At 48.8% G+C, this 14,040-nt stretch overlaps 1 protein-coding gene across 2 annotated transcripts in view; it reads right to left on the bottom strand.

Annotated features, from left to right (window-relative positions):
* Positions 1-14,040, bottom strand: part of LOC134608846 (sodium- and chloride-dependent transporter XTRP3A-like) — a 774,840-nt gene that overhangs the window by 720,270 nt on the left and 40,530 nt on the right. For both annotated transcript variants that reach the window (XM_063452025.1, XM_063452026.1), the window contains exon 2: positions 982-1,122. In XM_063452025.1, the coding sequence (XP_063308095.1) occupies positions 982-1,122 (141 nt within the window). The remainder of the gene's footprint in view (positions 1-981; positions 1,123-14,040) is intronic.

The following is a 14,040-nucleotide window of genomic DNA, read 5'->3' as shown; positions in this document are numbered from 1 at the left end:
GTGGTTGCTGCTGCACGCAATGTTGATGGTGAACAGATCAAAACACTGACAGAATCCATGGATGGCAGGCTTTTGAGTGTCCTTGCAAAGAAAGGTGGCTATATTGGTCACTGATTTGTTTTTGTTATGTTTTTGAATGTCAGAAATGTATATTTGTGAATGTTGAGATGTTATATTGGTTTCACTGGTAAAAATAAATAATTGAAATGGGTATATATTTGTTTTTTGTTAAGTTGCCTAATAATTATGCACAGTAATAGTCACCTGCACACACAGATATCCCCCTAAAATAGCTATAACTAAAAACAAACTAAAAACTACTTCCAAAAATATTCAGCTTTGATATTAATGAGTTTTTTGGGTTCATTGAGAACATGGTTGTTGTTCAATAATAAAATTAATCCTCAAAAATACAACTTGCCTAATAATTCTGCACTCCCTGTATTAGACATGTGCATTAATAACATTTTTAGTGATTTCAGTCATCTCGTCAAACCAATGTATTTTCTATTTATTTCGACTGCAATTCAGTGAAAATTTAATTGATCACCAAATTTCAGCCAAACTTTACTATCTCTACTCTCTATCTCAAATAGTTAATTATATAACCCTTAGTGGTGCAAAGGTTAGCAATATCCATGTGGTGGGTGGCCAGCACTTGCTACAATCATGTAAAAATCATGAGATGGTGATTTGATATTAGTATAATAAAGGTTGAAGATGTATGCTCACTTATGCCACATTGTCAGGTGGGGACATATCTAATGAATATAGGTATGGTTCTATGTAAGGGTGTGTTCCACCCCATGCCCTGAGTTTTTTTATACTTGTCTCTTGCCCTTGCATGCTATTCCAAGAGTGGGGCATGTCTGCTAAATACCCAGTAGCTCATGTTGTCTTTCTCCAAATTACAAATGCATGTCTAATATTTCTTAAAGTGGAAAATAAGTAGTACTTTAAGAAAAGAGGAAATTTACATACCAACTCCACTGAGGTAAGGGCTTATGGTTTTCCATGCTCCTATACTTCCTTGACGCATGTGCTGACCAACAGCTAATTCCAAATATAACAAAGGCATTCCTTCAACAAAGAGCATAATTATGTATGGAATCAAAAAACCCCCTGCAGGACAAAAACAGATTGTATACTTAATAACTTTGCAAGTGTGATTGACATGGGAATTTAGGCAGTTAAGAGGTCCATGCTATGCATTAATTCATTACCCTGTCCCACTGTGGTAAACAATTATTTAATATACAAACTTGAAACAAGAGGAGCATCTCTATAAGAAGCATTCACAGCATTTGACTGCGCTGAATGTGAAAATGTTCAATACTTGAAAGTGTTCAATTAGGAAGCATCTCTAGTAGTCATGTATGTACGTAGTGGGGAATCGCGATGCAGCATAGTACATAAACTAACCCCATTCAACCCCCCAATAACGACAGACAACTTAGTATGGATGAAACAGAGCACAGCATGTATTATCACAAACTAAATTACTGCATAACACATCCATAACGTTATTTATTAAATATCTTCTTTTTCTATAACCAAAAATGTTAGACATAAATAAGCATAAATTAACATATATAACTCCACACATTATTATTATTAATTATTATTATTATTATATTATTTATAGAGCGCTGTCAAATTCCGCAGCGCTTTACAATGGGTGGACGAACAGACATGTAGTTGTAACCAGACAAGTTGGACACACAGGAACAGAGGGGTTGAGGGCCCTGCTCAATGGGCTTACATGCTAGAGGGAGTGGGGTAAAATTACACAAAAGGTAAGGATAGTATTAGACTAGTGACAGTTGCAGAAGAGGAATCAGTTGGGAGCTATTAAGAGTTTAATTGATACATTTTTATGAAGAAGTGGGTTTTTAATGATTTTTTGAAGGAGTGGAGACTGGGTGAGCATCTAACGGAGGAGGGAAGCGAGTTCCACAGGAACGGTGCAGCCCTCAAGAAATCGTGAAGGCGAGCATCAGAGGTGGGAGTACGGACAGAAGATAGACGTAAGTCTTCAGCAGATCGTAAGGGCCTAGACGGGACATACTTGTGTATAAGGGAGGATAGATAGGTGGGAGCAGCATTATGTAGACATTTGAAAGCAAGAACCAGAATTTTAAATTGAGCTCTATATTTTATAGGAAGCCAATGTAGGGACTGACAGAAGGGTGAGGCATGGGAGGTGCGGGCGGACAGGAAGATGAGCCTCGCCGCCGCATTCATTATGGACTGTAACGGTGCAAGTTGGGAGCACGTAAGACCACTGAGAAGCATATTACAGTAGTCAAGGAGAGAAAGTACAGTGGAATGGACCAACACCTTAGTCGCATCTGGCGTTAAGTAGGGGCGGATGCGCGCAATGTTTTTGAGATAGAAATTACAGGATTTGGCGATAGAGTGAACATAAGGCTTGAAGGAGAGGTCGGAGTCAAAGAAAACACCTAGGCAGCGAGCCTGCGTGGTGGAGCTGATGGTAGCACCATTGACTTGGAGGGAGACAGACACAGGAGTAACAACACTTGAGGGAGGAAAGACCAGAATTTCAGTTTTGGTCAAGTTTAGTTTAAGGAAGTGGGCAGCCATCCAGTTAGAAACAGCAGAGAGGCAGTCAGAGACACTAGTCAAGAGGGACGGGGAGAGATCAGGAGAGGACAGGTAGATTTGCGTGTCATCTGCATAGAAATGATATTGGAAGCCAAAGGAGCTAATGAGTTTACCAAGGGAGGCAGAATAGATGGAGAACAGTAGGGGACCAAGGACTGAACCTTGAGGGACACCAACAGAGAGGAGTTGGGGAGAAGAATCAGAGCCAGAGAAAGAAACACTGAAAGAGCGCTGGGAGAGGTAGGAGGAGCACCAGGAGAGACCAATATCTTGTAGACCGATATTGCTATACAGTGACCCAACCGTCCTTGCCAATGAACATACAGTGGTTCCTAATCACCACTTCCTCTCACCTCCCCACTTGTCATAAAAATCATATCTTTCCAATGTCCTCCATCGGCCGACCTTATCCACGCTCTATGGGCACGACACCCCAGGCAACCTAATGTTAACTGTTTGAAGCAGGGAAGGTTGAGACCTTAAAAACTTGTTCATATCATTCCATAGACTTAAACATAACCCCTCAATTGGCAAGGACATACCCCCGGCTAGCTGTGACTAAATATACTAATAGGGCGGGTGGGAGGGAAGCTATTTGCTGGCCCGAATCCCAAGTGGCACTGAGGTAAGACCTCCCCCACACTAACTTACACAGAACATAATCCCACCCACACATTCTTTCTCAGAACATAATCCCACCCACACATTCTTTCCCAACCAATCCCATGCATCTATCCCCACACTCCTACATGTGCCCTTGTCCGCCTAGCTGCGCTATCTCCCCAGGGCCTTGTATGTACGTAGTGGGGAATCGTGATGCAGCATAGTACATAAACTAACCCTATTCAACCCCCCCAATAATGACAGACAACTTACTATGGATGAAACAGGCCACAGCATTTATTATCACAAACTAAATTACTGCATAAAACATCCATAACTTTATTTATAAAATCTCTTCTTTTTCTGTAACCAAAAATGTTAGACATAAATAAGCATAAATTAACATATATACATATATAACTCCACACATAGTGTTATACAGTGACCCAACTGTCCTTGCCAATAAACATACAGTGGTTCCTAATCACCACTTCCTCTCACCTCTACCCTCATCATAAAAATCATATCTTTCCCATGCCCGCCATCAGCCAACCTTATCCACGCTCGATGGGCACAACACCTCAGGTAACCTAATGTTAACCGTTTGAAGCAGGGAAGGTTGAGACCTTAAAAACTTGTTCATCTCATTCCATATTCTTAAACGTAACCCCTCAAACTCAATTGGCAAGGACATACCCCCGCCACAACCCCGCTGTTTTAAACCTAAAATCAGCCGGGGACCCCACCACAACCAGCCATGGCCTGTTCCACCACTTCTTGCAGCGCTAGATTAACATAGGCCTAGTCTGACCTCCAGCAAGCGCACCCATCCCCTTTAAGAAAGCTAGGCCACATCCGGCCAAACCCTAAGGTGAACTGGAATCCCCAAGTTCCCAAGACAAAGCTAGAAACCCATCTTGTCCGAGTGCCGATGGCAGCGCACCAGGGCACTCACATTGCTGAGCGCACTGCCGACAAGAACGGATGATAGCCTCAGCCCGGCCCCTGAGAACCTCTGGGAAATAAACAGAATGCGTAACATGTCCAGATTTAAGAGCACCCAAATCCCAAACAGTCACTGAACCCAGGTCATTCCACCCAGACAGGTGACAAAACCTCCGGTACCCCTAGGAGGCGGGACAGCTGACCCAGGATGAGGAGGAGCCACACCCCCTCATGTATCTGGTGCCAGACCACCGAACCTCCGCTCCCGAAGGCATAAGATCCAACCACTCGCCTGCCGCCTCCTGTCCCAAATGACATATGAGCATCCCACCCTCCGGGGGGGGGAGACAGTAACCGTGGAGAGAAATCCATTCGGAGACCGGCAGGGTCGCTTACTCGATCCACCAAAACCCCCTCCCACCTGCAGATGACCATAACATGAACGGGAAGCCGACAAAGGAAATGCTCTCATCCGGCCCGATCGCTCACACTTTACTGTAGTGGGCCCCACACTGCCTCAGAGAGCGACCCATGGACCAGCTTCATCAGCCACTAGACCAAGCGACCATGACTCCACTGCCTTATAATTTTGGCCCCACGGAGTCCCCGCCCGAACTTCGTTCTATGGTGAACAAGATAGAGCACCCGCCATAACCTTGTGAACGCCCGGGAAAACCCCGCCTGACCAGACACTTCCAGACTCAAACACCGCCGAGCTAGGCGCCGCAACCAGAGTACCCCTGGGGTAAAGGGCACTGTCACATGCCACACTGCGATTCTGGGGTCAAGAAGGATTTTTTTTCCTAGCTTGTTGCAAAATTGTGCTTCAAACTGGGTTTTTTTGCCTTCTTTTGGATCAACAGCAAAAAAACAAATGTGAGGAAGGCTGAACCTGATGGACGCAAGTCTCTTTTCAGCTATGTAACTATGTAACTATGTAACATGATATAACCAGCCTGCACCACCTCACGATTGTCTCAATGGAAGAACTACCCACCTGTCCGCGAGCTGGGTACCCCACGCCTATCATGCAACCCGAATGGGAAGCTCCAAGACAGCCAGAGTCCACAAGAGACCCGATGCTTGACAGCTTAGTGGGCAGGAGTCAGCACACCATGGAAAAACCCAAATTGGCCCCAAAAAACACCAAACCCGCTGCAGCGGCAACTGGTGGAAATCAGTGGAAGGGACTTAGGGGGCATGATTGCACAAGCCACCAATAATGGAGGCCCAAAAGGAAACCCCATACAGCCCCAAGGGCAACACCAAAAGGCAAAGCCCAGCTTACCCCGAAGAGCCCACGGGTAGCGCAGCTGAAACCCCCAACACCCCCAAAACCACCGACACCTCTCACCGCTTGTCCTAAACCGCAGTCTGGTGCAACCGACGTTCCCCGGCCGGAATCGATCCCACTAACCAGGAGACTACCGCACGTATCCTGACCCACAGAACTCTGAAACGCCGAAACACTACCCCAAGAAAACACCACAGCAGCAGAGCGTGACATGTGACACTGTCAGCCCCACACATAAGTGACATTAAGAGCCACCCGTGCGGAGGCACATAGCCACATAACACTGACCGTCAGAAATACGGCCCGGAAAACAATAACCTGCCGGGCGCATCGGCAGCAGCCGTAAAGCCGATTTCACTGCTGCCTTTGTCAGTAAGGCCCCAGAGCCATGCAGCCCTAACCATGCAGACCATTGTGTCATGCCCTCCCATACCTATCCCCTTGGAGGGAACGACGACTGAGTAAATAAGAAATCATGCGATATTGACCCTGCCCCTCTATGGGCACCATGTCGGGGGCACCCTAAATTGGTTGGGAGGTAAGCTTACCAAGCTTTCTTGGTAAGCCGCTCCCGCACCACCTGATGGAAGTCTCATATGGGCCGAAAGCTCCTACTCGGAGAGCACCCACGTCCCCTATCCCGACAGATTGAACGCTTAAAAAAACGCAGGGGACGGGATGGGTCCCCTGTGACCGGAGCCCTTGTGCTGAAACAGCACAAGGACCCCATTTTCCGTCGGCCAATTCCCACCAACCAAGCTCACCCTAGGAACGACACGCATCCCAGAGAGTGTCCCGACAGCAGAACAACGTGGAGCATACCCGGGGAGCCCTCTCCCCGACAATGCTATCCAGAACATACGATGCCCTGACACACTTCTCGCGCGTCATGGGGTGCAAATGATTTCCCCCCATGCCCCACCTGGAGTGCCTACCAAGCATGGGGCCCCCCACGGTATGAGGGAACTTATCACTAAGAAAAATCCCCCTCACCACTGCTCCCTAGTATTACGCGTCACGCGCGCCTTACTAGCGCCCCGCAGCAGCGTCCAGAGCCACTCTAACCGCCCGCCTCTTGGGAGGCAATGCCAGCACTATTATCTGTGCAGGACACTGCAGGAAACTGTACTATAACATATGATAAATAATGATAAAAAGGGGGGGTGAAATAAGCAGAGTGGACACACGTGGGGACACAAAGACAGACTATCACTTTAAAATACATAAAGACACATTTTATACATAAAGCACAGACATGTAACATATCCTCAGATAGCTCAGGTCTGAGTGCACATTATTAGGTGAATGGCACTCAGACCACACGAATACAGTTTAATTGCCATGGAGCCAAAGTCTTTAATTACACTAATATGTTCCATGGCATGGCTATCTGGGTTAAAACATTCTTCCAACATAAAATACAGAATTTCCATGCATTCACCAAATCCATACGAATTAGAACCAGGGGCTGGAGGTTCAGCGGTGAAAAAGTGTCCGATTTTGGTGCATGAAAGTCGGGCAGAAAAGCGCTGGCTGCCCGGGGAGCTCCAGAACACCGCCACCAAGCGGCCGCTAAGTGTAACAGCGGCCACCCAGTAACAAGCAATTAAGCTGCGGTTAACCGCAGCTTCAGGGAGGTAAATTGGCAGTGTGGTGGAATCTCGGTAAAAATACATTTAGTAGGCCGAGATTACCACGTGGTATGTGTACGTGCATATACTGGTGTATCGGTCGGTTGGTTGCATGTGGCAAAGATACAATCAGTAGTGTACGGAGCATGTGCGAGAATACAGGATATAGTATTCCCCTCCTCCATTGTGCTGGGCAAGCCATGTGGTCAAACAGGAAGTTAGTTCTTGTTCGGTTGATTGGGTAAGAGTATGTGTGGGTGGATCTAATTATGGGTGGAGTTACATGCCTATATAAGGAGCCTACACTATTGTCCGGGGCTCAGATCTTGTTGTATTTTGGTGACATTAGTCCCTCTGAGTCCCATTCGGTGAATCGAATAAAGAATTTCTTCCTTCCTGAAGAAACCTGTGTCCATCTCTCTGTGCTTGGCTTCCGTCAGTTTCTCCGGTATCAGCAGCACACTCCAGCTTCTGGGTGGCCAATTAACGGCGCCGGCCGGCTCCCCACGGCTCTGGGGAGGTTGCAAACAGGCTGTTTGTTCGGTAGATAGAATCTACCGAACGGCTGTGCAGAAAGGGAGATATAAATCCTTCTGCACAGTAAAATTAACCCTTTAGCTGCCGGCCCATAATCCAAAGGCAGCAGGCGGGCAACCAGGCTCCTCCAATGCAATGTGGCGAGGTTGGTCTCGTCACACTAACCATTACCCTGTGCATTCCATCTACCTCAAGAGAAAGCAGAAAGGGCCCAGTTATGTCAACCCCGCAACGTCCAAGAATGGAACAGATTCTATTGATGAATCAGCCAACCGCTACAAACTTACCTTTCCCAAATACAACAGCCGTCGAGTGGCGAAAGCCTGAACGAAGTCCATTCCTACGCTTACTCGATCCACCAAAACCCCCTCCCACCTGCAGATGACTGTAACATGAACGGGAAGCCGCCAAGGAAATGCTCTCATCCGGTCCGATCACTCACACTTTACTGTAGCGGGCCCCGCAGAAGAAGAGCAGAAGTCAGAGAAAGAAGAACAGAAGTCAGAGAATACCCAGGAACAGGTAAAAGCAGAGGAAGAGAGGAAAGAGGGGGGGAGGACATAGATGAGAGAAACAGGAAAGGGGAAGAAAACAGAGAGAGGTGAAAAAGGGGGAAGAAAAAAAAGAGAGAGAAGAAAAAGAGGGAAGAAACCAAAGAAGGGAAAAAAGGGGGGGGGAAGAAAGAAGGACCGACAGGAACAGAAGGAAAAACAGGGGGACACCACGGGAGGAGATGAGGCCCCCTCCCCTGAAACGCCAACAAGGGGGGGAGGGCCCGCAGGACCAGAACCAGAGACAGGGGGGGAGGGCCCGCAGGACCAGAGAAGGGGGGAGAGAAACTAAAAAAAGGGGGGGCAGGGGAGAGAGGCCCCCCCGGGCGCTATCCTAACTGGCAGAGGTGGCCCCCAGGAGAGGTCCCCCCCACCCCCAACATCACCGGACAGGCCCCTCACGGCCATGCAGGGCCCACTTACCGGCGGTTCCGGAAAGCCTCTGGCCGCCACACAAGGCGCAGGACGCGCTGCCCGCCTCCTACAGGCTCCAGTGCAAATCTCAACGCTGGAGGCTGCAGCCCATGATCCAGCTGCAGGAGGGAGAGGCCGCAAGTCCTGCGCTGCGGTAGCAGGCCGCGCATCCTCCGCGGCAGATGTAGGCTGCATGTCTGGAGCCTCAGACACGCGGCCGGGTGAAGCCTCGGGCCCGGGCTCCACCTCCTCAACCTGGCTCGAGGAGCAGCATGTGGGGGAGAGCAGAGCTGCTGGGCAGGAAATCCAGCTGGCACCATTTTGGCCCCCAGGAACAGGGGCCACAGGGAAGGCCCCACATGGATGAAGACAGGCCGCGGGGGGGGACCAACACCGGCAGCCACACCATGGGAGACGGGAGAAGGGGCTACAGGGAAGGACCCAGGAGGACACAGGCCGCAGGGGGGGGGCACCCACACTGGCAGTCACCCCAGGGCAGAGGAGAGCACCTGAGTCAGGAGTCGGCCGACCACAAACCAAGCTGCAGCAGCTTGGAGGGAAGCCAGGATCACCTCAACCTCCATCCCTCAAGCTGTGAAACTACAGACCCAGGCAAACAGGAGCAAGAGGACAGGAACACTAACTTACGCAGAACATAATTGTAGCGGAACCCCTTTTTGGCTGTCCCATCTGTAACAGATCCCCCTGTTTTGCATTTGATCTGCAATCTATGTTGCATCAGCCACCTACCATGTTACCTGGGAACCTCTACCCTTTGTTTTATTGCCATCATCCACCTTGCTTGCATTTAAAGACAAAAACAGTTTTTGGCCCTTTAATTGTGTTTTGCACACGTGCCGAAGTAGTCGAAGTGGCTGCCATTAGACAATCGAACACGTGGCGGCGGCCATTTTAATGCAGTCGAACGTGGTCAGCGGTGTGTGCCGTCAAATCCCTGGAACGGAAATCTGCCACACATCTGAATGAACACCGCTGACCTGTACCTTCCCCTACCCTTCGACACCGTGGCTGGAGACTAAGTCCAGTTCGAAGATTCGAACACCCGTTCGAATGGGACTTTGTCATCTTTTTCATGGGAAATAGACTGCCACTCGACTAACGACCACCGCAGAAGTTTAACCCCGTTCTACTCCTGAACTTTGTGTCATCCAGTGGTTGGGAAAGGTGATGGGATATTATTGGATTTTATTGCTGACTGTGCTGGATACTCTCTGGGATTTATTACTTGTTGCTGCATCCTCTGGATATATTGGTGGAGTTAAGCTGTGAGAAATCAGCTCTCCGCTACATTGGTTGGCAGCGTCGGGATCCAGACCCACAGAGGAGCTAGTACCAGGAAAAGCAACAGCACTAATGGATCACGGATGGAGATTGATTGCACCACTTTAAAGCGATCCACTTTAAAGGATCTCTTAGAAGCAAGGGGTATCCCCGCCAGCAAGAAGACCAAGGCAGTCCTAGTTGCAGAAGTCATGGTGGAATACAGAGCAGAAGAGGGTCCAGCTTTGGTACAGAACAACCCAGCAGAGGAACAGAGGTGGTTGGAATTTCAAAGAGAATTACAATTCCGGCTGTCATTTTATGGGGAAAACCCACCAATGGAGATTATCTCAAGAACCATGACAGAGGTAGAGGAGTTTGTAATGCGACAAAGATGCCAACAAGCTCCAGAGAGGAACCAGACCATAACCATGGTACAGGAGAGTAAACCAAAGGTACCGTACCAAGCGTTTAAGACTTATGTAGAAGCAGAAGACGAAATTGATGCTTTTTAAGAAGATTTTGAAAGGCTGTGCCACCTGCATAGGAAAAATGTCAAGGATTGGGTTCCTATTTTAACAGGGCGGGTAACAGGAAGGGCAGCAGAAGCGTACCGCACGGTACCAGATGAGGAACTAAGAGACTATCACCGGGTGAAAGAAGTCATACTGGCCCGATACGCCATGACACCAGAAGCGTACCGAAGGCGGTTCAGGGACCTTAAAAAGACTGGCAAAGATTCACACACAGAGTGGGCTTGTTGATTACAGAGAGCGGCACTGGGTTGTATACAGGCGAACAAAGCACAATCCATGGAGGATTTATCACAAATGGTGTTGTTGGAGCAATTTTTTGACGGACTGGCGCCAGAGATACAAGAGTGGGTGAGGGATCGCAATCCTACCAACCTCACTGAAGCAGCGCGAAGGGCAGATGACTACCTAGATGCTCAGAGACAACAGAAACCGGCCCTGGGTAAAGTCATAACACGCCCAAATATAACACCCTCCTATCCGTCCAGTACAACAACTACACCACGCCAGCTTCAACCACCCACAGTCACTCAACCCCAGTTTAGACAGCCTAACAAAATTAAGTGCCATCAATGCCAGCGCTGGGGACACTATAAAAGAGAATGCCCACAACTGCGAGATCACTCCACATGGATCCGTCCCGATCCACAACCACCAACACCCAGGGCAGCAGCACATTGTTACCAGGCAGTGGCTGCAATGCCATACGACGCCGGAGTACCCGCAACCACAGTGGAACAGTGGGAAGTGCTCCATGAGGCAGACCCCTACAGGCACACGCAGACAACTGCCAACACCATCGTCAGACCGTTTACCTAGAGGGAAAGGCAGTGCAAGGGCTTCGAGATTCTGGAGCCACTATCACCTTGGTAAAGAGCCACCTAATTCCCACCGAAGCAAGAACCAGCAGTACTGTAGCCGTAAGGGTAGCCGGGGGAGCAGTATACCGACTACGCACCGCCCGAGTGCATTTGAATTGGGGGGCGGGTCATGGATATATCCTCTGGATATATTGGTGGAGTTCAGCTGTGGGAAATCAGCTCTCCGCTACAGTGTTATTTTGCCTGTTGAAACTCTGCCTGTGGATTTATAATTGCCTTGTTCCTGAGCCTCACTGGGATCGTAAGTGGAGAATAGCTGTGGGATATCAGCTCTCCGCTACATTGGTTGGCAGCGCTGGGATCCAGACTCACAGAGGAACAAGGATTAATGGAGATTGACTTTTCTACACTAAAGCGATCCACATTGAAAAACCTTCTGGAAGCGAAAGGTATTCCAGCCAGCAGGAAAACAAAAGCAACACTTATCGCTGAAGTGATGGCAGAAATACCGAACAGAGGAGGGTTTGGTCACTGAACAAAGGAATGGAACCGACAGAACAGAGCAAGAGGAGTTCCAAAGGCAAGTCCAATTCAGACTGGCATTTTACGGGGAAACCCATCAGCGGAAATCATCTCCAAAACCATGACGAAGGTGCAAGAGTTTGTAATGCGACAAAGGAGACCGCAGACGCCAGAAAGAAGTCCAGCAGTAGCTATGGTGCAAGAGGGTAAGCCTAAAATCCCATACCAGGCGTTTTAGATGTATGTAGAAGCGGAGGAGGAAATAGATGCCTTCATCCAAGACTTTGAAAGACTGTGTACGCTGCATAACATCCATAGGGAAGATTGGGTACCCATATTAGCAGGCCGGCTATCAGGGAGGGCAGCTGAAGCCTACCGTACCATACCAGACATAGAAATTAGAGATTATAGCCGTGTGAAAGAAGTTATCCTGGCCCGGTATGCTATGACACCAGAGGCATACCGGAGGCGCTTCAGGGAGCTGAAAAAAGCGGAAAAGGACCAGGCACGGTCCATGGAGGACTTATTACAAATGCTGTTATCGGAACAATTTTATGAGGGGATAACCGCAGAGCTGCAGGAATGGGTGAGAGACCGTAACCCCACGTCCCTCACAGAAGCCGCTAAAAAGGCAGATGATTTTATGGATGCCCGCAGACAACACAAGACAGTGAGTGTTAAACCTGCTATGTGACTGCTGGGAGGAAACTCTTTCTCCACTAACACTCACCCCCCACCGAGACAACTCCCTCCACCAGCACCTGCAGCAGCTCAACCGAGATATCGCCCACCTGCTTCTGTGCAATGCCACCGGTGCCACAAGTGGGGACACTACCAGCGAGATTGCCCGCAGTCTAGAGACCGCACCACCTGGATCCGACCAGGGACACCACCACCACCACCGAGAGCCGCAGCGCATCATTACCAGGACGAGACACCAATCCCGTATGGCTCTGCAGTTCCAGTCACATCCGTAGAACAGTGGGAAGTGTTGCATGAAGCCAACCCACTGCAGGTCCAGAGTCACTTGGTTTCTGACAGGGCCAAAACCAATAAGACTGTGGCTGTCAGGGTTGCAGGGGGAGCCGTGTATCGGCTAAATACAGCCAGGGTACATTTGCATTGGGGTGCGGGGTCAGGAAATGTGGAAGTGGGGCTGATGCCGCAATTGCCTGCTGAGGTGATATTGGGAAATGACCTGGGCAAACTGACATCTGCATTTGCCACTTTATTAACCAGCATCTGTTACCACAGTCATTCATTACTAGTGATGTCGCGAACACAAAATTTTCGGTTCGCGAACGGCGAAAGGGAACTTCCGCGAACGTTCGCGAACCGGCGAACCGGGCGAACCGGGCAAACCGCTATTGACTTCAATGGGCAGAAGAATTTTAAAACCCACAGGGACTCTTTGTGGCAACAAAAGTGATGAAAAAGTTGTTTCAAGGGGACTAACACCTGGACTGTGGCATGCCGGAGGGGGATCCATGGCAAAACTCCCATGGAAAATTACACAGTTGATGCAGAGTCTGGTTTTAATCCATAAAGGGCAGAAATCAACTAACATTCCTAAATCACAATGGATATGGATTGACACCTGACATATGACATATTGACGCCTTGACATATGGATTGACACCTGTCCTCAGAGACCCTGATACACACTGACACAGAGCAGAATATAGACTGTTCCCCCTACATAGGGTCACTTGGCAGATATGGATTGACACCTGTCCTCAAAGCCCCTGATACACACTGACACAGAGCAGAGTAGAGACTGTTCACCCTACATAGGGTCACTTGGCAGGTATGGATTGACACCTGTCCCAGGGACCCTGATACACACTGACACAGAGCAGAATAGAGACTGTTCCAGCTACATAGGGTCACTTTGCTGATATGGATTGACACCTGTCCTCAGAGACCATGATACACACTGACACAGAGCAAAATAGAGACTGTTACCCCTACATAGGGTCACTTGGCAGATATGGATTGACACCTGTCCTCAAAGCCCCTGATACACACTGACACAGAGCAGAATAGAGACTGTTCCCCCTACATAGGGTCACTTGGCAGATATGGATTGACACCTGTCCTCAAAGCCCCTGATACACACTGACAAAGAGCAGAATAGATACTGTTCCCCCTACATAGGGTCACTTGGCAGATATGGATTGACACCTGTCCTCAAAGCCCCTGATACACACTGACACAGAGCAGAATAGAGACTGTTCCCCCTACATAGGGTCACTTGGAAGATATGGATTGACACCTGTCCTC

The sequence above is a fragment of the Pelobates fuscus genome, chromosome 4 (assembly GCF_036172605.1).
Source record: "Pelobates fuscus isolate aPelFus1 chromosome 4, aPelFus1.pri, whole genome shotgun sequence".
In the NCBI taxonomy this organism is placed as follows: Eukaryota; Metazoa; Chordata; class Amphibia; order Anura; family Pelobatidae; genus Pelobates; species Pelobates fuscus.
Note: the sequence above shows the minus strand (reverse complement) of the source record. Positions and strands in the feature narration are given on the sequence as shown.